This window comes from Trichomycterus rosablanca, chromosome 1 (genome assembly GCF_030014385.1).
Source record: "Trichomycterus rosablanca isolate fTriRos1 chromosome 1, fTriRos1.hap1, whole genome shotgun sequence".
NCBI classification, from domain to species: domain Eukaryota; kingdom Metazoa; phylum Chordata; class Actinopteri; order Siluriformes; family Trichomycteridae; genus Trichomycterus; species Trichomycterus rosablanca.
Genome location: NC_085988.1, coordinates 66,392,300 through 66,417,501, shown reverse-complemented (window position 1 = coordinate 66,417,501; position 25,202 = coordinate 66,392,300). Strand labels below are relative to the sequence as shown.

Below are 25,202 nucleotides of genomic sequence, written 5' to 3'. Positions count from 1 at the left end.
AATTAAATGTTCACTTTGGAAGCACTTCTGTAAGTCGCTCTGGATAAGAACGTCTGCTAAATGCTGAAAATGTAAATGAAAATGTAAATGTAAAATAAGATTTGAGGTAATTAGATCATTCGTACATGTAAAGACAATCATTGTAATTTAGGGAACATACTGTATGTGTTAATAAAATACACAATAACAAAACATCTAACGAAATAGCTTAGAATAGCTACCTAAGTAATCTAAAAACAGACAATCAGCCTTGTATTACTGACTCTAATGTTCTCACTTTTATTTTCTCTCTCACTCCACCACAAATTCTGCCTCATAACAAAATGGGTGTTTAAAATCCAGTGATGCAGGACAGCTTTGGCTCGAACTCTTCCTCCTCCTGCCTTCCAAGAAAGCACACATGATAACTGCTGCCCATCTGTCCTGCCCCAACCTGGGTTCAGAGACAAGCACAGGCAAAAAATCAACTAACAAGCGGATTGTAAAGCCATCTGTCGCCTCACTACACAACTCAGCATCGTCCATCTCATTCCTCTCCTCATACGCATTCAAAAATAACCTCTCATCTCTCATATACACGTTTTTCATGACCGTCTGACACCAATAAAAATAACAATGGGAAAAAAACAGGTCTCTGTTTAGATTCAGCTTGTGTGTGGTAGTGATACATCATTTTTTTGTTTAGTCGGAGATGATAAAAAAAAGTTTATAGATGATAAAAAGTATCCTCATGCTCAGGGTCATTCCGCTGTACGTGTCTGCATCAGAGATGTGTATCGCAGTAATTTGTGTATTTTGGTATCTTTCACATTCTGATTGCTCTGAGGCGAATATAAATTGTGCAGTTCTTATGCAAAATGTGTTGCCACAGCATGAGGGACAGTGAGTTATTTTAAACACATTCAAAAAGTAGACTTTTAATTAGTACACATATATACTGTACATGCATTATATAAGTATGTGAACATCCCACCTAAGTATTGTGTTCAGGTGCTTCCTTTAGGTGCAATCATTGTTAACAGGTTTAAAAATGAATTATACTCTTAAAACATTTTGGGCTTATAAAGATATGGTTTTATGCGTATGTTATGACCAAACTCCAGTGGCCTGTACAAAGCCCTGTCCACATACTTTTGCTCACTTATACTTTTGCTCACTTGTTACAGCTCCAGCCTTGCTGGCTCATAGAGCACATGGACTTTTGTTTGTTGTTTGTTCCTTGCCTGCCTAAGCAGGGTAGCACAGCTTAGTCTTAAAAAAACCCTTCTTGTAGCTTGATGTCCAAGTTTATGTTTGTAGCCTGACCTTCAGATCTGTATTTTTATGGTTAGCCTAAGTCCGTGTACCTTGTTCTAGTCTGACCTCGAACTCCCATGTTCCTTGTTGTAGCTTAGCTTTAGTATCTCCTTGACAGCAATGTGCCTTGTTATAGTAGATATCCTTGTTGCAGTTTAACTTTTGTCTTAGTCTTACTTTGGTCCTAGTCTTTGTTGTGTTGTCTTGTCCTCATGTTCACAACAGTGCTTAGCATTAGCTCAGAATTAAGCATTTCTTGTTTAGTCTAGTTTAGGGTTAATATTATTTCAGAGTTTGATTCTGAGTGTTTCCATTTATTAGTTAGCATTTAGCATTAGCATAGTGGTTAGCTTAGCACTATCCTTTAGCCTAGTTATCCATGTTGACAGTGTTGCTCCCCCTTGTGTCCCTTTACCTTGTTCTAATCTGATCTCAAGCTCCATGTTCTTTGTAATAGCTTAGCTTTAGTATATGTACAACAGATGGTCTTTATTTTTATTTTTTATTTTTATTTTATTTATTATCTTCAATAATAATATTATTTATTGTTATTTATTTATTTATTTATTATCTTCAGTGGTGTGAGTGAAATCCTAGTTTACTATCTGTAGGTCTATCCCAAACTCTGTCTTCACTTCTCTCTATTCTAGTATCTATTTGAAATGTAAATAAAGAACACTGATCAGTGAGTTTATTGGACTTAGACTGTATGGCTAATTATTATGAGGCTTCATGTACACAAAGTGAAGGTTGTGCAGAGGAGTAATAACAGAAATGCAGACATTACTGACACCTGCAAATCACAATACAGATCAAAGTGATACTCAACATGTTAGTCAATCACATTTATGTATAAAGTGTGATCTATTTTCTGCTGATTGGCCTTGACAAATGAACCTTACAAATCATTTAATGGCTTTTAACTAAGAAACTCATTTTAAAACTGTAGACAATTGTGGTCTAGACAGGTTTGGTCTTAATGGAACATGCAAACATCCAAACTCTAAAAGAAATTGAATAGGAAACCAGATATTGTACCAAAATCTATTTTTCTCTTCTTGGTTCTCTTATAATTTTCTTTCTGTTTGTTCTATTCCATTTCCACGCTCTTCAAATACATCCAAGTGGACTAGTAATTGTGCATTGGCACATCAAACTTTGTAGCATGATTCACACCCAGTGCCATTCTCATCCCTCTCCATCTCTCAATTTCCTGCCATCACTTTCAAGCATATTCTATTTCCACACATGACAGATCAGACTCATCCAGGCCATCCGAGCCTTGCCTAATTGGGCTAGATTTGCTGGCAGGATGAGCGGTTGGAAGTTTGATTACAGGGAATGGGCTGGCACACAGGGGGATAAGATGAAAGGGAAGATGAAACGTGACCCTGTTGACCCTTGGATGACTCCTTGTTTAGACCGGCCCAGTCCATCTGAGACAGCGGCTGCAGAGCAAGATGGAAAGTAATCCTTTCCAGGTGTTGTGCCAGCTTACTTGAATGGCTCACACTGGCACACACAAAAGCTTACAGACGTATCCACATACACGCGGCACTTCACTGCAGTCGAGGTTCAAATTTACTCTGAAAGGCAGAATGTCAAGTGATGGTGCAGGTGGCATCTCTGATTTAAAATTGTTCATGGGTGGAGCTTTGCCTAACATACATGTGCCAATATGCCCACAAAACCTTATTTCTAAAACATTAATTCTATACAGTATGTCAGAGCTCATTGATCAAATGATCATCTCCTTGCTACCAAACATACATACACACACCCAATCACACATACAGTACAGAATGTAGATAAGGGATAAATAAAATAAAGCTATGGGACCAAAACAAGCTGCCAAAGCTTTTAGTTTATATTTTGCATAGAATTTTTAGCTGAAATGTAAAAGTCTAAGAATGATAATCAAAGGATTGAGGGGGATAGTTGTTATGATGAAGCCCACCACTAAAATTGAATGTTTCATGACCTTCATAAGAACGTTTTTTTTTGCAGTAACCATTCTTTTTTAAGGAGTAAGTGAGCCGAAATCATGATATCAAAATACTCCCTCATGGCATTCCAGACCCACCAGACTTGCTTACACTAGGGATGAAGCAGTCAAGTCTCATTTCCTTGGTGTATTCCCTGCCCTTGGATGAGGAGGAACGATATCATACGTAGGCTAGTGTACTAAAGTGTACCGCTGATATTTCATATCTTAAGTTTAAATCCCAGGTGGTCCTATCGGCCTGGCAGGGCATCCCAACAGTCACAAGTGACTGTGTTTAAAGGAGTGAGGCAGAAGGGGTTTCATTGTTGCTGTACAATTGTAACCTTTGCTTTATGATCGATGGCCTGTACTAGGGGTGTGATTGTCGTGGAGCTCATAGTGTGGATCTCCATACGTGATACACCTCTCTGTGAGACTCTATCACTGGCAGGTGAAAAGAAGTGGTTGGTGACTGCATATGTGTCAGAGAGGCTCACACATAGGCTAGTGTACTATAGTGTACCGCTGAGATTTCACATCTTAAGTTCATATCCCAGGTAGTCCTATAAGCTTGGCAGGGCGTCCAAACAGTCACAAGTGACTGCGTTTAAGGGAGTGAGGTAGAAGGGGTTTTATTGTTGCTGTATAATTGTAACCTTTGCTTTATGATTGATGGCCTGTACTAGTGGTGTGATTTTGGTGGTGCTCATAGTGTGGATCTCCATAGCGGATATGCCTCTATGTAAGACTCCACCACTGGAGGGTGAAAAGAAGCGGTCGGTGACTCCATATGTGTCAGAGGGGCACTTGATAGTTTCAGCTCTCCTCGGCCAGTGTGGGGTTGGTACAAGCAGCAAGAAAATTGCAATACAGGAATGTAAAATCACACACACAAACAAGATTTGTATATATCACAAAACATAGTAGGATGTTAATTACTTACTTGTATCATGCACTACACTGTCTTGAAGCATGTGAATTTGTTATTTTTCTTTGGTCATTTATTCAGATTTATTAATATTCACGCCAAATGATATCAGATCACACTTTTGTCACCCTATAACTCTCATTATGTATGCACCACTCATACACAGTGGACCCAAGCATACAATACAGCCCAGATGATTATGTTCAGTCAGGTTGAACACACGTCCCTTGACACTCCTGACTCCTGCATTCATTCACTTTCTATTGTAATGTAATATCTTCCTCACTGACTGGCTCTGACAGTGTGTATAATGATGCCAGTGTTATAACAGCATTGCCACCAGTTCATATGACATCAGTCGGGCAGGATTGTATACAGGCTCTTAATTGAGGAGCCTAAATTAATGATTGCAGAACCGGCGTGTCTGGAAATGAAGACAGCTTCCTGTCTGGGACTGTGCATCCCACAAATCAAGTCATAGCTAAGCAATTATGTTCAGAAGTCCTGTTTATAACAAGGGTTGTTGTGAGGGTTGTTGCTATAAATGTATTTGGGCTCTACACTGCAGTAACCAAGTTCCTAATCCAGATGTTTTTTTTTCTTTACAGGACAGAGTCTGTAGCGGAGAAAATGCTGACAAATTGGTTTACATTTCTTCTCTACAAGTTCCTAAAGGTGAGGCAAATCACATGAATATAGATTTGTTTTTGTGTCTGTCTGTATTGCAGGCAGGGCGTATTTGTGTCAAAGAAAGCAAGGTCACTTTCAAGGTCATTTGGCATAAGGTATGTGGTGCTAACTTCAGGAGCATTGGCAAAGATTGGTTACCATGACAACCGTTTGTGGTTCCACTTAACAGCAGCAGAAGGCAATATTGTAATACAGGATAAAATGCTTTTTACAATGGAGGGCAGAATTAAAAATGAAGAACTTCTATCTGCGTAAAGGTTAAACTGGATGATATTACTTGCTGAATTTCCAGTTAAAAACGGGAAAGAAAGCCGCTCAGGTGATGGAGCAGTAAAACACGCTAGCACACCAGAGCTGGGATTCCGAATACATCGTATCAAATCTCAGGTCTGCCATCCGGCTGGGCTGTGCAGCTGCATGAACAACAATTGGCTGTTGTTCATAGGGTAGGATAAGCCAGACAGAGACAGAGAAAATGCATAAAAAACTGTGAAAAACATTGCTGCGTAGGATCAGGGAAACTGGTACCTAGAAAAGGGAAGCAGACTACTGAAAGCGTGCATACCTATAACAGCTACGCCCAAGTTCAAGAATGTGTGTGTGTGTGTCTGTGTGTGTGTGTGTGTGTGTGTGTGTGTGTGTGTGTGCACAAACCCTGCAGTTAACAAATCAATTTTCTAAGGAAACTGGACTTAGCCAATCTCTAGTCTGAACAGTGAAAGAATTTTGAAAATTAAATGGAATTTTTTTCTTTTTACTTTTGTAAGTAAAATTAAGATTCTAGAGAATTAACAAATCACAGATTACAAGAGGATGGTCAAGATTGCCAGTTCTTGCAAGAGAAAAAACATCCTTACATCATCACTGACCCATTCTATGAAAACATTTCATACAGTATGTGTTTTTGTCATCTGGATGGTATTTGTAAGAAAGTGAAAGGTAGCAAGTATGTTCACCCCAGGACCACCAAAACCTTCTTCCACCCAACCCACATAAGCCAACAGACAGTAAATCAGACACTAAACCAGATAAGAATTGTATACTTTGTGGTGAAGGGATAATCAATGAGAAGTAACAAAGTATACTGAGTAATGGAGATGCCGCTATCAAAACTGAATGATATGCACTCAGTGACTGCCTTGCAGAAAGATTGAGTGGGTAGATGTAACCAGATGGCATGGGGGTAGTTGGCAGCCATATATATATACAGTGTATCACAAAAGTGAGTACACCCCTCACATTTCTGCAGATATTTAAGTATATCTTTTCATGGGACAACACTGACAAAATGACACTTTGACACAATGAAAAGTAGTCTGTGTGCAGCTTATATAACAGTGTAAATTTATTCTTCCCTCAAAATAACTCAATATACAGCCATTAATGTCTAAACCACCGGCAACAAAAGTGAGTACACCCCTAAGAGACTACACCCCTAAATGTCCAAATTGAGCACTGCTTGTCATTTTCCCTCCAAAATGTCATGTGATTTGTTAGTGTTACTAGGTCTCAGGTGTGCATAGGGAGCAGGTGTGTTCAATTTAGTAGTACAGCTCTCACACTCTCTCATACTGGTCACTGAAAGTTCCAACATGGCACCTCATGGCAAAGAACTCTCTGAGGATCTTAAAAGACGAATTGTTGCGCTACATGAAGATGGCCAAGGCTACAAGAAGATTGCCAACACCCTGAAACTGAGCTGCAGCACAGTGGCCAAGATCATCCAGCGTTTTAAAAGAGCAGGGTCCACTCAGAACAGACCTCGCGTTGGTCGTCCAAAGAAGCTGAGTGCACGTGCTCAGCGTCACATCCAACTGCTGTCTTTGAAAGATAGGCGCAGGAGTGCTGTCAGCATTGCTGCAGAGATTGAAAAGGTGGGGGGTCAGCCTGTCAGTGCTCAGACCATACGCCGCACACTACATCAAATTGGTCTGCATGGCTGTCACCCCAGAAGGAAGCCTCTTCTGAAGTCTCTACACAAGAAAGCCCGCAAACAGTTTGCTGAAGACATGTCAACAAAGGACATGGATTACTGGAACCATGTCCTATGGTCTGATGAGACCAAGATTAATTTGTTTGGTTCAGATGGTCTCAAGCATGTGTGGCGGCAATCAGGTGAGGAGTACAAAGATAAGTGTGTCATGCCTACAGTCAAGCATGGTGGTGGGAATGCCATGGTCTGGGGCTGCATGAGTGCAGCAGGTGTTGAGGAGTTACATTTCATTGAGGGACACATGAACTCCAATATGTACTGTGAAATACTGAAGCAGAGCATGATCCCCTCCCTCCGGAAACTGGGTCGCAGGGCAGTGTTCCAGCATGATAATGACCCCAAACACACCTCTAAGACGACCACTGCTTTATTGAAGAGGCTGAGCGTAAAGGTGATGGACTGGCCAAGCATGTCTCCAGACCTAAACCCAATAGAACATCTTTGGGGCATCCTCAAGCGGAAGGTGGAGGAGCGCAAAGTCTTGAATATCCGCCAGCTCCGTGATGTCGTCATGGAGGAGTGGAAAAGCATTCCAGTGGCAACCTGTGAAGCTCTGGTAAACTCCATGCCCAGGAGAGTTAAGGCAGTTCTGGGAAATAATGGTGGCCACACAAAATATTGACACTTCAGGAACTTTCACTAAGGGGTGTACTCACTTTTGTTGCCGGTGGTTTAGACATTAATGGCTGTATATTGAGTTATTTTGAGGGAAGAATAAATTTACACTGTTATATAAGCTGCACACAGACTACTTTTCATTGTGTCAAAGTGTCATTTTGTCAGTGTTGTCCCATGAAAAGATATACTTAAATATCTGCAGAAATGTGAGGGGTGTACTCAATTTTGTGATACACTGTATATATATATATATATATATATATATATATATATATATATATATATATATACAGTGTATCACAAAAGTGAGTACACCCCTCACATTTCTGCAAATATTTCATTATATCTTTTCATGGGACAACACTATAGACATGAAACTTGGATATAACTTAGAGTAGTCAGTGTACAGCTTGTATAGCAGTGTAGATTTACTGTCTTCTGAAAATAACTCAACACACAGCCATTAATGTCTAAATAGCTGGCAACATAAGTGAGTACACCCCACAGTGAACATGTCCAATATATAATATATATATATTGTCACAAGTGGTGAACAGCTCACTGGGTGGAGACACCAGATGTAATCCCACACCTGTGATGTTAAAATGGATAGGGTTAGGGTAAATCAAGGATGCAGGATCAAGGATTACAACAAATGAACAGCATACACCGAACAGATGAATACACATCACAGGAGCAGTATGACTGAACTCCCAGCGATCACCAGGAGAAAACAGAAAAGGCAAGGAAAAAGAAAATCTCTCTGAAGCAGTCTAATCAGCTGTCACCCAGAAAAGAGAGAGATAGACTGAAGAAGTAATACAGGGGAGCTGGATTGCCACTTGTGCCAGCTACTCGATTCACCAGCGAGTAACAACACAAGCTCTCAAAAAAATACCAGCAAAGGGAAACTTAACACACCAGTAGCAAACATAAAAAATGCAAAAACTTGTCACTGCGGGACACTACTTACATGCAGGATTGGTCTCTCATGACAGCTATACTCACAAATGTAGAAATCGTGCATTGTTAAATTTTTATACATATTCTTGTTTATGCATCCTTTTGTTAAGCAAACAAAGGCAGAGAGCCCTTGTCTTATCTAGAAGTGCTTGAGATGGTGACATAACCAAGCCAAAATGAGTCATTTTGCCCTCTTTTCCAGGAGTGTGCCGGCGAGCCCCTTTTCTCACTCTTCTGCGCCATCAAGCAACAAATGGAGAAAGGCCCCATCGACTCCATCACAGGGGAGGCGCGCTACTCTCTAAGTGAGGACAAGCTCATCAGGCAGCAGATCGACTACAAGACTCTGGTAAGACCTCCCGGAGTTAAACTGGGCAGCTGATGGAGGGGATAGGGGAAAAGGAGTGGGAGGCTGATAAAAGAGCTGGAAAAAGAAATAGTTCTGGAAAGGTGGGGAAATTTCCTGCCATCTGGCACACTTAAGGGTGACTAATTTTTATGTGCGACAGGAAGCACATCAGCTTATGTCGACTCCTGACCTGCACCACATTATGAGGTCACTCGCTCTTGTCATGTTGTGTAAGTCATATAGACAGCAGGGGGGAAGTGTTGGAATGGAGTCTGTGACAGGTTAAGGCTTTTGCCACAGTATTATGTATCACTTACTATGTAATCACATGCTCTGAAATTAAAACTGTAGTGGTCTTTATTGTCTGCTATAACAGCCCTCAGTCCTCTAAATGGCTTGTCCACTTCTATCAGCAAAGAGCATAAGTGTAGTCTGGCACTGATGTTGGGCAATAAAGCCTGGCAATCAACATTCCATTTAATCCCTAATGTCCTGGATGGGCTTGAGCTGACGCCAAACTCTGCAAACCATCTCTTAATGGACATTCTAAAACATGGCATTTCCCAAACCTGGTCCACAAATTTAAAAGCGCACATTTGGATTTTTATTTGCTTCTAGAAATTTTGACTTCACAAAAGCAATATTTTAGTACACTAGGGCAGCTCAAGCAAGGCAGATGTCTATGGTTTTAGAAAGAGATGTCCTTTAAGCTCATGGTAACGTGTCGACATACCATATAGTGTGTGTTGATAACAATGCACTATTACTTATTATAGTGTGATTTCACTTTTTAAAGTGCATCACTCTAAGCCATAAAATATTGCCTAAAAATGTCTGTTCAAGGCATCTGCACCATGAATGGGGTAAATACAAAGTTTAAAGTGTGTCTCTTTGCAAGACTATGGAGGCAAGTGGCAAGAAAGTTGCAATAGGGAAATAATCAACAATAACATAGTATGGGAGGGGGGATTACTTAATTAAAAGTATTTTTTCTCTAAAAATTACATGAATACATTCAGGGTTTTTTGAAGACATTGCAGTAGGTGTTCTATGCATTTTGCAGGCATTCGTGTTGGGGGTGTGGACTTTTAAGGGGGAAAACATTGGTATTACTTGTCATAACAAGTAAAAATGATTACATTAATTCTTAAATTCTCATTAACTTCTTATTAAATCATATATAACCAGTGGGCTAAGCTTTAAAAAAAATTATGTAGACATAAAGTCTATTCCAACAAATCAGCATTTGTTTGATTATTTGGGGCTTTAAACTAAGTATATCAATTCCAGTACTGGCTTTTAATGTGTCATTCCTGTAGTACGTCTTGATTGAGGTTCCTTAGCATGTGATTCTTCCACAGTAATAGACAGTTACACTTGTATCAGTCTTATGGAAATTGCCTTTTCCTCTGTGCTGTGTAATTAATTCTGATGATGATGACAGTCATCATTCCTTCTGAAAGATGACATGTCTGATGACGATGAAAAGTAATTATTGTGTTAATTGCGGAGTAGAGCAGTCTAGTGTCAGTGTGAGGTCTTGGCACCCTGAGGTGCCCTGACTTCTTTTTCATATTCACGTTTTTACAATTTTCAGCTGTTTACTGTTGACTGGTTGACAGTTACACATTGACGTTCTACCTAGTTCTCCGATGGTTATTTAACAGGCTGTTTATTTAAATATCATGTCACTGAAATGTATTGTGATATTTTTATTGTATTATGCACATTCACTTTCTTTCTCATATTAATATATACAGTATATTTTAAGCATGTTGGAGGATATGTTACTGAAATGATCTGCCGTTGTGTGTCTGATCAATGACTGTTCACTTTTGACCCCTAGGTGGTGAACTGCATTCACCCAGATAATGAGAAGAGTCCAGAGATTCAGGTTAAGGTGTTGAATTGTGACACTATCACCCAAGTGAAGGAGAAGATCCTGGATGCCATTTACAAGAACGTTCCTTACTCCCACCGCCAGAAAGTCTCTGAATTGGACCTGGGTAATTACTTATTTATTGCAATTGCAAAACATTTATATTTGAACTAGTCTAATGTAATACTTTAATAATAATAATAATAATAATAATAATACAAAGTTAGTAAAAACAATGCATGGTAAGGTATTATATGAGTGGATGTAATGGAAGGCATGTGGTTTGTGTTTTTTACCAATAGATATGCAAGAAAATAATATTAGTGCAGAGCTGTGACATATGAGCATGATAGTTCATTTTTATTCTGGCCTGTTCAAATTGAAAATTACTTAAATGCATTTTACAGCTTTCAGGTTGCCAGTTTTTCCTTTTAAAATGAGCTGTTTTCAGCATAGTCTTGGCTCTTTTTTAACCTTAGGAGGCTTAACGCAGATTATGATTGCATAGTTTGTAATAACAAGTTCATGCTTTCAAAATGTACTAAAAACTATATCACAATTGGTATATTAAAAAAATTTAACACTTAACACATGGCATTTTAACATCGATTGTGTAACAAAATGCTTAACAGACCAGCAGAATGAATGCACCATGCATAAGATCTTTATAGCTACAGTAATACTGCTGTGCTTTACACCAACTCTGCAAGGCTAAAAAAAAAACATTTTGATCTCAATTTAAAACGTGTCACATTTCTCTAAAACCAGCAATAACACCCTAAAATCAATCCTACATTTCACTGGGAGCCAATAAAGGGTAGTCAGGACTGGCGTTATTGAACCATGTTTCCTTCTCCCAGTTAAAAGACGGGCTGCTGCATTTTGCACCAATTGCAACCGACGAAGGGACAATTGGTGTATGCCCACATACAAAGAGTTACAGTAGTCAAAATCCTCGAAAGACAAATAGGTCTTAATCTAAATAGCAGCTTATGCAGCATCATTGAACAAGCTTGGCGTTAATTGATCCCACCAATATACGTAAACACAAAGAAACAAGGCTTGTTCTGATTGACAGTGGAAAGAAGGAATAGCATCCCTTCTGCTTAGATAACAGGTCCAGTTATGCCTTCTCAGATCAATCATCTCTGCTATGCCACTTTAGAGCTTTACCAGAAGGCCTTTGCCATATAATTCAAATTCAAGGGCTTGTTGTCCCTATCAGAGCACTACTGAAAGCTTTTGCTGCATTTCATTTCAAGACAGGGATGTGTAGACAAGGAAAAGAAAGTACTCATCCTTCTCTTATTAGTCTAAAAATGCCTATGTATCAGCAGGTATCTCACCCACAAACACACCCGCAGCACATATATGTGGTGGAATGTGTTTTTACCATCTGATATGACAAAAGAGACAGACTAGGAAAAAATGCTGTTAGCAGTAATAAAAAATAGCATACAGAACAGCACAATTCAATTTTTTCATCACAAGTGATGCATTAAATAGGCCACCATTGACAGACAATCAGGGCAGTCCATCACAGCTCGGCTGTAGTCATTTTCTTTCAGACTGTATATCCTCGTCTTTCCCTAAGCTTTGTTGCCTGTAAGTGGTACGTTTTTATATGAAGTAATACATCAACATAATATATCCCTTCCAGGTGTGCATTTTTTTTGCAGTAATGGTATATTTATAGTCCTCTCTGGAGTAATATGGTTTCCACAAGTGAAGGTTCTATAACCAAAGGTAAAATTGTTTTAGCTTTTTGACTGGCACTTGCATGTAAAATAAACAGGGTATTGGTTTATTAGTTTTATTTGTTTTGTAAGTAGAAAGATTGGATCAGGTGTGTGATATCCCTAGAGTAAATACCAACTTTGAAATTGAAGCTGAAAGAAAAATCCAGTTTATGGCCACAGCTTGAATTGCTATTGAGTTACTAAAGGAATTTTTCACCCAAATCTGCCAAAGTTTGGGGGGAAATCTCTTTGATGTTTATCATGATCTAATTTATACTAGATAATTGCTGGCTAGATAATGCCACTGGGGAAGTGGTTGGCTTCAGGGAAAGATCAAAATGGAATATTCTTGTACCTTTTTATTCACCCATTCATTTTAGTGTCTGTTTCATCCTCTTCAAGTAGATCTAGAGCTTTACCGACTTACTTATATGACTTGGGCAGGAAATGGTAGTCAGTCCTTGGTACCAGGATTTGAATTTCACCTTTTTTTTTTAATCCTCCTTGTGTCCTTGTGGGTTTTCTCTGGGTAAACTAATTACCTCTCACCTTCAAAAACATGCAGATGTTTGCTTGGCTACTCTAAATTGGTACTAGGTGAGTATGCAAATGTTTACAAGGTATGTGTTGCATAAAAACAGGATTACATTTGATTGGTGCCCTGTCCAAGGTGTAGTCCTGCCTTACATCCAGTATCCTCAAGTGTCACCAAACCCACCATAAACTGATTGGCATAATGCAGTGACTGGAGATAGTCAATTAATCAATGAATGATAATTAGCCTACATTATCAGAGGGGGATTGTATCAGTACTGTTTAATATTGGGGTCATTGATGTTTTGTATGTATAAAAATGTCTTCTTAGTATTCTTTTCAATCTGGCTAATTTACACCATTAAACTTTGCTCTATCTGTCCATGATTTTCCTGCTTTGAATTTCAGGGGTTTCACTTAGGGTTTCCCAGCCCAATCATATGACTTGAATTATTCTCCTTGAATTTTAAGTCTCAATGCACTATGCATCTTTTAGTAGTATAGGCCTCCAATGACTCCCTGGGGCCGGACGGAGCAAAAGCGATATGTACCGTTTGCTGTTTCTCCAGAAATTGTAGTGGAAGTGCAGTAAGAACTTGGCAGGAGGCTTAACGCAGGTCGATTGGGGCCGTTTGGGCTCAGCCCGCTGTAGATGAAAAAGGAAGTGGCTTCTATACCAGCCCTAATCATTCCCATCGATCCGGCAACCACCGCGGCCCAAAGAATGGCGAGCAAGATTAATTTACCTGTCCTCCACCTTCCTATTTCCGTCTCTCCCCTGCATTTCTACATTCCTTTTACCTTGCTCCTTCACTCACTCTTGCTTCTTCTGTTGTTTAGCCACTGAGTGAGCTTCCTGTCTTTAATCTCTAACTCGATAGGATTTCCTCTGTTTTTAAAATGCATTTAGGAAATTGAATTTGGAACTTTAAACCTTATTTGTGTACAGGACAGGTGTTTTAATTGTGACTTATGAATGTACTTTATATAAAGGTCACTAGTTTGTAGGCCACATTCAAACCTTAAATGCTGGCTTTGGCTCTTTAAATATTAACAGAATCTCCTTGATAGTCGTTGAAATTCTCATAAGGTTTATTTTCTTTATCTCGTGCAGAGTGGCGACAGGGCAGAGGGGTTCGAATCATCCTGCAGGATGAGGACATGTCCACAAAGATTGAAGGTGACTGGAAGAGGCTCAACATACTGTCCCATTACCAGGTACCACACTGATTATAAGAATCTTATTATTCTTACATTATTTTCTTTGGAACGTTAGAACTTTTTCCTGCTCTGTTTTGTTTGAAAAAGGCATCGTTATGCCAAATTAAGTGGCACAAATTAAATGCACTCAGCATATTGGAGGTTCTGTACAGCATAAATCATAAGTATGTGACAAGTTGAGTAAATGCATCGACATGCCTTGTGGGAGTTTTAGTAATTTAAGGCCATGATGACAGTTCAATTTTGAGCGGTCTGTCTTTGTGACAGCTTAAACTCCTTCACATGTAAACAGCAATAAATCATACACCACCAAACAAAGTTTGGTTCCACTCGTGTTTATAATCTATATGCCATTACCAGATATATACCAGATTATTTAGTCAAATAAAATTCTATTTAAAATTTTACTTATTATTTCACTTCATATTATATCTTTTTAGAACACAGCTCGGGCGACAACAGAACGGCTTTAATATCTTCCAATAAATGAAATGCTCACTGATGTTCAGCAGGCAGAAGCTTCTCAGCAAGAAAAAGCGCTTTGCACTGCAGGGCTTTTTTGTGCTGTTGTGACCACTTACACTGGCGCTTTGCACTAATAAATACACTGATCAGCCATAATATTAAAACCACCTCCTTGTTTTTACACTCTATTTTATCAGCTCCACTTACCATATAGAAGCACTTTGTAGCTCTACAATTACTGACTGTAGTCCATATGTTTCTCTAAATACTATTTTAGCCTGCTTTCACCCTGTTCTTCAGTGGTCAGGACTCTCCCAGGACCACCACAGAGTAGGTATTATTTGTGCTGGATCATTCTCAGCACTGCAGTGACACTGACATGGTGGTGGTGTGTTATTGTGTGTTGTGCTGGTATGATTGGATATGACACAGAAATGCTGATGGAGTTTTTAAACACCTCACTGTCACTACTGGACTGAGAATAGTCCACCAACCAAAAATATCCAGCCAACAGCGCCTCATGGGCAGCGTCCTCTGACCACTGATGAAGGTCTAGAAGATGACCAACTCAAACAGCAGCAATAGATGAGCGATCATCTCTGATCTACAAGGTGGACCAACTAGGTAGGAGTGTCTAATAGAGTGGACAGTGAGTGGTATTTAAAAACTCCAGCAGCGCTGCTGTGTATGATCCACTCTCACCAGCACAACACACACTAACACACCACCACCATGTCAGTGTCACTGCAGTGCTGTGAATGATCCACCACCCAAATAATACCTACTCTGTTGTGGTCCTGTGGGGGTCCTGACCATTAAAGAACAGGGTGAAGGCAGGCTAAAAAAAAAGTAGAGAAACAGTAAAAATGTAGATAAACAGATGGACAGTAATTGTAGAACTACAAAGTGCTTCTATATGGTAAGTGGAGCTGATCAGTGTACGTGTCCTTTAAAACTGTGTTTATTACTGTGTGGTTGCACCACCTGGAAATTTTCTTTTCTTTAAAAGATATGAGGTTTTTTTTACACTTAAGTCTGCTTTTAAACTCATTGGAAAGTTCCTCATTGATGCATTCTCTAATTATTTAATCTGAGCATAAGAGTTTCTGTTTTTTAACCTGTACTACAGGTGCTACTGTAGGACTATTGATTGCAAACATGCAATACAGAATTTATAGGGAACAAAAGCACTTGTTATAGTAAAAGCAAAACATCTTGTGCTCATAAATTCTAGATCTAATTCAAAAATACCAAAAACCTGTGTCTATGACATGCACGGTGATTTCTATTTAAAGACGCACTTTGAAATATCAGACAGTATTGATTCAGACAGCAGTGGTAAAGCTGGTGTGGGATCCGTTTGCTCAGTTGTGAAGAATTCAGAAAGGCAGAGTATCATTTAAGGTAACACGTTGTACTGCAGTTTAAATAGCACCTTAGTATTTGACTCTGTAATTGAAGAAAAGTGGTTATCACATTGATTTATAATTGAGAGTTCAAATAATCTGAGGAAATCTTTAAAGATTCAAACAATATGAAACAATGACAGACTTTCTAGTTTGCTCTACTTTAAAGCAAGGACGCCATGAAATCTGGTATCTAGCTCTTTTATTCCTTATCATTTTATTATCACTGTGATTGATTTTTTGGTTCCTTTGTAACTCGTGTTTTTTTCCCCAATAGAAATGATTTATCCATTTCAGGCCACTGCAAAAATCAAAGAACAGAATAATTTCATTTATTTAACATTTATGGTGTTTTCTATCCTGTTGTCCCCTACAAATCTTTCATTAGGTCTCCACATGACCCTTTTCACCCCCTTGACCTTGTAATAGCATGAGCATCCCAATTACCCCTAGCCAGATTGAAGAACTAGACTTAGAGACACACTTTGATTGACAGCTTCTCCAAATACAGTAGTAAACAGACTCGCGATGACACATTGTTTTCGTAGATTGAATCTGAAGTGCCAATCAGCTGCCTATCACAGACACCCACACTGTTCCTATCGTCAATGCAACCTGTGCAACCTGACTGGAGCGAATAGCAGATGGACATGCACTTCATTATGGTGTAAATAATTTAAGCCTACCTCTCTTTCTCCACCACCCCCAAATGAGCTTTCATAGAAAAAGAGAGAAAAAGAAACAGGTGGGAGGAAGGGGGCTTGTGCTTCACTAAAATTAAATGTCACATTGGTGGCGTGTGGGTATGCGGGTGCTGGACAGGAGACAAGATTAGGTGGTGATTGGAATTTAGAGATGAGATAATAAAGAAGGAAGTTAATTCATTTTCAGGTAGACAGGGTATGGTATTCTTGGCAAAACAAGAAAGAGGAGGAGATTTTGAGAGGATTTTAAAGAGTTTGCAGCTCTGAGGGGAGAACCTCTGCTTCTATTTAACCCTTACATACTGTAAATATTAGTAATATAAGTACTTTAAATAATTAGTAGATCTGTAGTAGTAGTTCTTAAACATTCATACAGGGATTTCATGCAGTACACATCCAAAATCAGAGCTATCCATATGTGCTACTGTACATTTCCACTGTGAGGAGCATGCTGAAGGGGAAAAATGCTGGAGGCTATGTAACAGTAACTGTAACTATACAAAGAATTGTAGCGGTTTGCTCCACTGCAGTAGTTGTAGCCTTTAATTTTTCTGTAGCTCTGTTTTTCATTTGCTCATGGCACCCATTGCTAACCTCTTATACCCCATGTATTACATTCTCAGTGAAACGGTTTTTAAAACGTTTTCATTTTGAATATTAGACCTGCAATGCACTCCCTCTTCTGATCATAAAGCTTGCAGTTGATTACTTGACCAAAAGCAGGTGTACAAGTCAAGTAAGCAAAATCTGTTGCAGTTGGGTTTAAAATATAGACCTTGTATTGACTCACTATACTGGTGATTCAGTGGCAATTGCATTTGACCAATCAACAGTCGGCACTGTTTTTCACTTGATACCGATGGCTCTCATTGCTAGGTACTCTTTTTGCTATTGTAAGTGGATACATAATTGTGTAAAACAATTGCAGCCTTTAAACATGTGTTTATTGGTTCATTTATTGGGGTAGGGATCTGCAGTGGTGGAGGAAGGTTGACCAGGGGAACTGGATATGACTACTTTAAGACAAAATGCAAAAATAAATAAAACAAAAAATAAATAATAGTAATAATAATAATAGTAAACAAATACAGATAGTCAATTTAGCAACATTTATACAATAATAGCAATAGTTGACTTGACACAACCAATAAGGTTGTGTTTCTCAATTCTGACTAACCCTGCCTTGCACATTTTTATTTTTGGGTGGTCAACACACCTTTTTCTATCGGGTTCAGGCATATCAGGTTCACCAGCAATTAAGTTTAATGTGATGTGTCTCCCCCATCTGTATATTTTGTCTACATACTACAGTATAGTGGTATGCAGTAGTATAGAATTGTATTTAGTATGTACATACGTGTTTACTAAACAATCAACTTTTCCATGTGGCGCCCAGGTGGCGCAGCGGGATATTCCGCTAGCACACCAGCGCCGAGATTCTGAACTCTTTGGTTCAAAATGCGGCGTTGCCACCGGTCGGCTGGGTGCCATCTAGCGGCCATAATTGGCAGTGCCTGCAGCAGACACGTCTCTGCTAGGGTGGGATGACCGGACCATGTGGCAGATAGAGAGGCGTCTGTGCAGAATGTATAGGTGAAAAAGGGTTCAGCTAAGGGCTGCGTGCAGCAATATGCCCACCTTGACTGCAGTAAGGGATTCCCCAGCAGTGGAAGACAAATTGACAACGCTAAATTGGGGAGAAAATGGGAGAAAATGCATAAATAAAAAAATAAAAAAGTGACCTCACCCCACCCCATACACCTTGCAAATATAATGTTTATATTATCAGTTAAATTGTTAAATAACAGCTGAAATTTTATTATGTTTTGATTATTATTCTCTTGTAAATGCTCTCACTGTTTGTTTCATTTACTTCTACCCTATTGGACTATACGTAGCCTAGATAATGCTTTTTTATCTTTGTATATTCTGTGCACAGCAGTGCACATTAAGCTCTAAATCCTTCTCTTACCATCTCTCCTGTGGTCAGAAATCTTCCTCATCCATTGTGCTGACATGACTTTGATTTTCTGTCAGGAAATAGCTCACCATGTTGCATAAGCCTTACTGTCATTTTCTACATTTGAGCAGTCAGATTCCCATTAGCAGCAAAAGATCTTAAGAGCCAGTCGCCTGTGCATAATAATAAAAATGCCTCTCCCCTCCCCGAACAGATTAAAAAAAAAAGTCGCAGATGAACTTGATGGTTGTAATTGCTTTAGTGTTTCCAATGGAAGTGACATCCCACTGTGCTCCCTGTGTGGTCAAGTCTGCTCTCATTTCCCTCCTGACCTATTCATTGTACCCTCTTGTATTTCACATTATCTGTCTAATGAACAGCAGTCGTTACTCTCCGCTCGAATACTGGGTAGATAAAATAATGCAGTAATTGTCTTCGAAGCCCAGCACTCGTGTATTCACCAGCAGTTCAAAGCTCATCCAGAGCTTCACCTCAATTAACCCCGTAAGTGTGTCATATATTGGGTTGCCAGATTGTGCTGAGAGAGGGAAAGCTAATCAGGGGTGATGTGGCTGTTCAGAGGTGTTCCAAATAGGTGCATAAAGTCACACAAAATTGCTGGTTTCTAAAAGAAGGGACATGCATAAGCATTTTAGGAAGCAGGTGCTTAAGTTAAAAATAAAAATACATACAGCAGCACATTTTTACTTGCTTGTCCTATATAACCCACAATCCTAAAGCTAAACCCACCAACCAGAGAGGTAGGAGTAACAATGGACACTGAAGACAATATTGTCAGCCAATTTTAACAACCTGGCATCTGGAAGTATATTTATGCCATTAGGAAACAGTCAGCTTATTAGAAAGGTGGAGCAACACATTTTGCCTGCGGTTTAATGTGGATTGGGCTAAATCTGGAGGAACTGGAGGAAGAGTGATTTGAATACTTCATTGCAATAAATTATGCACCTGATTTACTAAGGTCTTAAAATGTATGAAAAGTTAGTAACAATAACAAGCACACAGATTTGCAAAACAGTGTAATTTATGGAGTAAAAGTAATTTGAAATGCTCACTGCATGTCTCAGGTAATACCAATAAAGATCAGGTATACTATAACACAATCTAAACAAAAGCTATAATTATAGTGTCAGTGGTATTTACTTTATACAGTCTAATTAATATAAATGAACACAAGCACCAAGATCTTCCCCATGTAAAAATGTACATAAGATTTATTTCCAGTCTTACTAAATAGATGGATATCATTCTCACTGCACTGCTCTTTTGATCTGAACTCAATATAGCTAAAGAGGGCAATTTGCATACATGAAACCTAATTTACATATTGCTTGTGTATTCTTTATGTGTGTCATTTGCACAGTATTTTGTAAATAATATTCAGGAACTTCATCAAGTTTATGAAGACCTATAAGTACACAGTTCTTATAACCTGTGTTGCGTGTGCATTCTTTGTTTTGCTTTCAAACAAAACTTATAGTCATGATTCTAGGCAGTTATTGTTTAGCAGAGCTTCATTTTACATAAAACGTTTAACAGTCATTTATAGAATAATAAAACAGGTCTATCTACACACTTTAATATACAATTAGCTGTACTTATAACCCAGTTTTGTAACATGTTGTCATAAACACTGATCAGCCATAACATTAAAACCACCTCCTTGTTTCTACACTCTACTGTCCATTTTATCAGCTCTACTTACGATATAGAAGCAATTTGTAGTTCTACAATTACTCACTGTAGTCCATCTGTTTCTTTGCATGCTTTGTTAGCCCCCTTTCATGCTGTTCTCTAATGGTCAGGACCCCCACAGGACCACCACAGAGCAGGTATTTTTTAGGTGGTGGATCATTCTCAGCACAGCAGTGACACTGACATAGTGGTGGTGTGTTAGTGTGTGTTGTGCTGGTATGAGTGGATAAGACACAGCAGCACTGCTGGAGTTTTTAAACACCTCACTGTCACTGCTGGACTGAGAATAGTCCACCAACCAAAAATATCCAGCCAACAGCGACTCGTAGGCAGCATCCTGTGATCACTGATGAAGGTCTAGAAGATGACCAACTCAAACAGCAGCAATAGATTGCGATCGTCTCTGATTTTACATCTACAAGGTGGACCAACTAGGTAGGAGTGTCTAATAGAGTGGACAGTGAGTGGACACGGTATTTAAAAACTCCAGCAGTGCTGCTGTGTCTGATCCACTCATACCAGCACAACACTCACTAACACACCACCACCATGTCAGTGTCACTGCAGTGCTGAGAATGATCCACCACCTAAATATTACCTGCTTTGTGGTGGTCCTGTGGTGGTCCTGACCATTGAAGAACAGGGTGGAAGGAGGCTAAACAGGTATGTAGAGAAATACAGTCAGTAATTGTAGAACTTCGAAGTGCTCGTATATGGTAAGTGGAGCTGATAAAATGCACATTGAGTGTAGAAACAAGGAGGTGGTTTTAATTATATGGCTGATTGGTGTATTTGCTATAATATGCAATTTGGTAGTTTACTTCTGCAAGTTAAAAACTTTTCTTACATTCTACAGGTGCCTGATAATTCCCTGGTGGCACTTGTACCTAAGCAGGTCACTGCCTACAACTCTGTGAACAACTCTACAGTCTCCAGGACTTCTGCTAGCAAATATGGTAGGTATCATACATAATATGTGAGCATTAGATTTGTTTATAAGGGTGTTCGTATGTGTGTCTGCATTTGAGATCCTGAAAATAAGGATCCAATTTTATAGAAAGGTAAGAACCAACTGAGAGAAATTTCCTCTCAGTAACTAGAAGGAAAGGCAAAGACCTAAAAGGCTTTACATGAAGAGAGTGATGATTCACACAAAGGCAAAAGCTGAAGAGAAATGAGTCTCTTTGCACTTGACTTCCCTCCCGAGCTATAACAGTCCAACTCATATCACCCAGCATGCTATTGGATTCGATAAAGCAGAAGATCAAAGGCCTGGGGCAGAGCGGGCACTCTCCACACACATCAAATAGAGCATTAACCGTGTCTCATCTCCATAGTCTTCCACCTTAGTTCCAAATTAGCCTTAAATGAAGTGAGAGAGGCAGCGTGTCACAGACACACGCAGAGGGCAGGGGAAGGGGGGGGTTCATGCCACACTTCTTTTCAGTCCTTTTTTAGAATTAATTTCAATCGAAAAGAAGCTTTTTCAAACTGGATGAACAGAAGATGCTCTTTGAACCCGCAGACCACTAAAGGCAGATGCTAAAGAAAGAGAAAAGATGTGGGCTTGTTATGTTGCCATCCTCTTGGAGGCCGAATTCTGGTGTGCAATTTAATAGCAAGCATCTATCTGGAGTGTAAAGTAGGCTTTGTTGTTTGTGTTGGGATTCATACTTTTATGGTCATATTTTGCGGCAGATTATTAATATCAACAGGATGCTGCTATTCATCTAGAGTCAGTAGTGGACTAACTGGAAATGATCTGTAATACATTTGTAGATAAACCAGATATGTCTTATTTGTGGCTATTCATTTGCAAATTACTGCTTATTCTTAAAAGTAGTTAGAACTATCAGTGAATTAAACATTTCGTTAAGTCATTTGGACTTGCAAAAATGGCAGGTATTTTGAAGTTAGAATAAATGTTTGTGCAGTTGTACAAACTGAAGAGAGAGGTTAGCATAAGCCTTTAATAATTTCAGCCCAGAGGGTTGCTTAATAGCAAAATGTAAACACAGAAAGTATGAGTGATTGACGGTAGCTTACTGGGTCAATTTAAGATGTGTTTATGCTTTATATTAATCCAGGTTAATACATTTTTGTATAGTTTCTTCATATTGAGTCATAAACACCTTAGGCTTGACCTTAGCTAAAGGGATTTTTTTTGCATTTTTCCCAATTTTCCTCCCAATCTAGTCGTATCCAATTAACGATTGCTTCCTCTCTAATGATGTTGATCTCCACTGTTGATTGAGGACAGTTGATCCACTCCGACACATGTGCAGTAGCTGACTGCATCTTTTTACCTGCACAAGTTCATATGCGGACCAGCTTTGTGTACGGAGAGCCACACCTTGATCAACGTATTATCCTTCATCTCTGTGCAGGTGCCATCAATCAGCCAGCAGAGGTTGTAATTGCATCAGTTATGAGGTCCCGTCCGGTACCCCCCTCCCCCCTGAACAACAGCCAATCGTTGTTCGTGTAGGCGCCCGTGAGTTTCGAACCGACTAATTCGAAATGTCAGCTCTGGTGTGTTAGCATGTTTTACCGCTGCACCACCTGAGCGCCTATCTGAAGATTTTTGTTTTGTTTGTTTGTTTGTTTTTTTCTGGAACTGCTTGTAATTTCCCAGCTGTCTTTGAGCCCCTTAAAAAATAAGCAAAAATACCACCCCCACTACTTCAAGTCTCCTTATTTGCATATATTGATTTCTACTGTGGTTCAGGTGAGTCCTGAGACAGTTTTTTGATGGCTGAGAATTATATTGTATAGGACTGGCAAAAAAAGGGTGTGTAGAGGTTATATCAATTACTTTTTTACAAGGGTGATATGCTTATTGGGTAATTGTTTTCATAATTTAATAAGGTTTCACAAAATTAGAAAGCAAGTTTTGTTCAGAAATCATACATTATTCAGTGAGACAAAAATGCATGAACAATAATCAGTAATGGGAGAGTTCCTTTTTCGCAGCACTGTAAATTTACACTCTATATAAATATACACTTCATGTTCTTGCAGTAAATCTGTTTTTTTCCATCCTGTTTCTTCTCCATCATTCTTTTCCTTTTGTTTTTGTTTTTTTTATATTTCCCCTCTTTTAGTGAGGAACATTTGTTTCTTCTTTCTCAGCAAAATTGTTTTCTCCAGAGACAAATTGATTTTTAGATTTTTTGCTGCAGTAACCTGGTGAAGGCACAGTATGTGCACACAAACACACACACATACATATATTTTTTAAGTAACATGACCATCCCACTATTGTTGAATCCATTACAAATCTTTGCTGACACCAGTTCAAACTACAATCCAACACAATGATAAAAAATTTATAAGTAAAACATTCATATCCAATTAAAAGATTATTCGAGTGTGTGCCCTGGTCACAAGAGAATGACCGGTCAACACCAGTGTTTTTATGCTGATGTGAGCTTTTGTTCTGTCTCAACTAGAAAACATGATCAAGTACACGGGCAGCCCAGACAGCTTGCGTTCCCGTACTCCAATGATTACACCTGACCTGGAAAGTGGGGTCAAAGTTTGGCATCTGGTAAAGAACCATGAGCACGGAGACCAGAAAGAAGGGGACCGAGGTAGCAAGATGGTATCCGAAATCTACCTGACCAGACTTCTGGCTACAAAGGTAAGGCACCAGAAAAATGCCATTGTAGCTAATGATTAATAAAAGGTGACCGTAATTGTGTTTCTGCATTGTTTACTTTCCCCAGTGTTTCTCTTGGGTTAGTAGATGTTAGCACTAGTCTGACATCCGAATAAAATTATAATTTTGGTTAATGATCATAACAAAAGGCATCTCACGCTGACAAAATAGCAACACATCGGAGCAGAATAAATTGGAACATTCTGCTTCAATCAGTCTCAGCTGGAGAGAAATGTGAAGTGTTTACCTCTTTTTATTTGTTTTAAATATCCCATTCCTATTCGCCATTTTCCCTTATTCACTCATTAGGATTAGTGAATATAAAGCACAGATGGTAAGCCTGTGTGTTATGTTGCTAATAACCATAAATAACCTGATGCCAACATGTCACTATCCAGAGCAGTACAGTTAATCTGTGTATCTATTTACACTTTTGGACATTGTTTTCACTGCCAGCCTACCATTACTTAGTACTACTCTTAACTACCAGGTACGAAGAGTACAGTTCTGAAAAGAGTAAAGAACACTGCACAGCGGCCGCTCAGGTGGTGCAGCGGTAAAGTATGCTAGCTCACCAGAGTTGGGGTTTCGAATACATCGTATCGAATCTCAGCTCTGCCTCTCCGACTGGGTTGGGCGGCCGCATGAACAACGATCGACTGTTGTTCAGGGTTAGAGGGTAAAGAAAGTCTGATCATAGGTCCTCATAACTGGTACAACTGCGGCCCCTGCTGGCTGACTGATGGCGCCTGCACAGGGCTGAGGAATAACGCTGGTGGGGGTGTGGCCCTCCGAGCACAGTGCCTGTCAAGTGTATGAACTCAACTCGTGCGGGTGAAAAATGCACAATCCAAACTGACTATGCGTACCGCAGGGGACGCATGTCAGTTGGGAGGCGTCCTCAGTCAGCGGTAAAGGGTCGAATCAGTATAGAGGATGCAGTCAGGGTAAATTGGACACAATTAGACTGAGGGATAGAATTTGGGGAAAAAAGTGGGAAAAATAGTAAAAAAAAAAAATAAAAAAAAGAAAAAAAAAGAACAGTGCACAGCAACCAGTGAAATTCTATCAAGGTCATTTTTGGCAACTGTAGAAA

At 39.3% G+C, this 25,202-nt stretch overlaps 1 protein-coding gene across 1 annotated transcript in view; it reads left to right on the top strand.

Moving 5' to 3' along the window:
- Window positions 1-25,202, top strand: part of plxna4 (plexin A4) — a 317,539-nt gene that overhangs the window by 274,199 nt on the left and 18,138 nt on the right. The window contains exons 23-28 of the mRNA XM_062995348.1: window positions 4,817-4,883; window positions 8,675-8,821; window positions 10,668-10,827; window positions 14,088-14,191; window positions 21,302-21,401; window positions 23,898-24,088. Of these exons, the coding sequence (XP_062851418.1) occupies window positions 4,817-4,883; window positions 8,675-8,821; window positions 10,668-10,827; window positions 14,088-14,191; window positions 21,302-21,401; window positions 23,898-24,088 (769 nt within the window). The remainder of the gene's footprint in view (window positions 1-4,816; window positions 4,884-8,674; window positions 8,822-10,667; window positions 10,828-14,087; window positions 14,192-21,301; window positions 21,402-23,897; window positions 24,089-25,202) is intronic.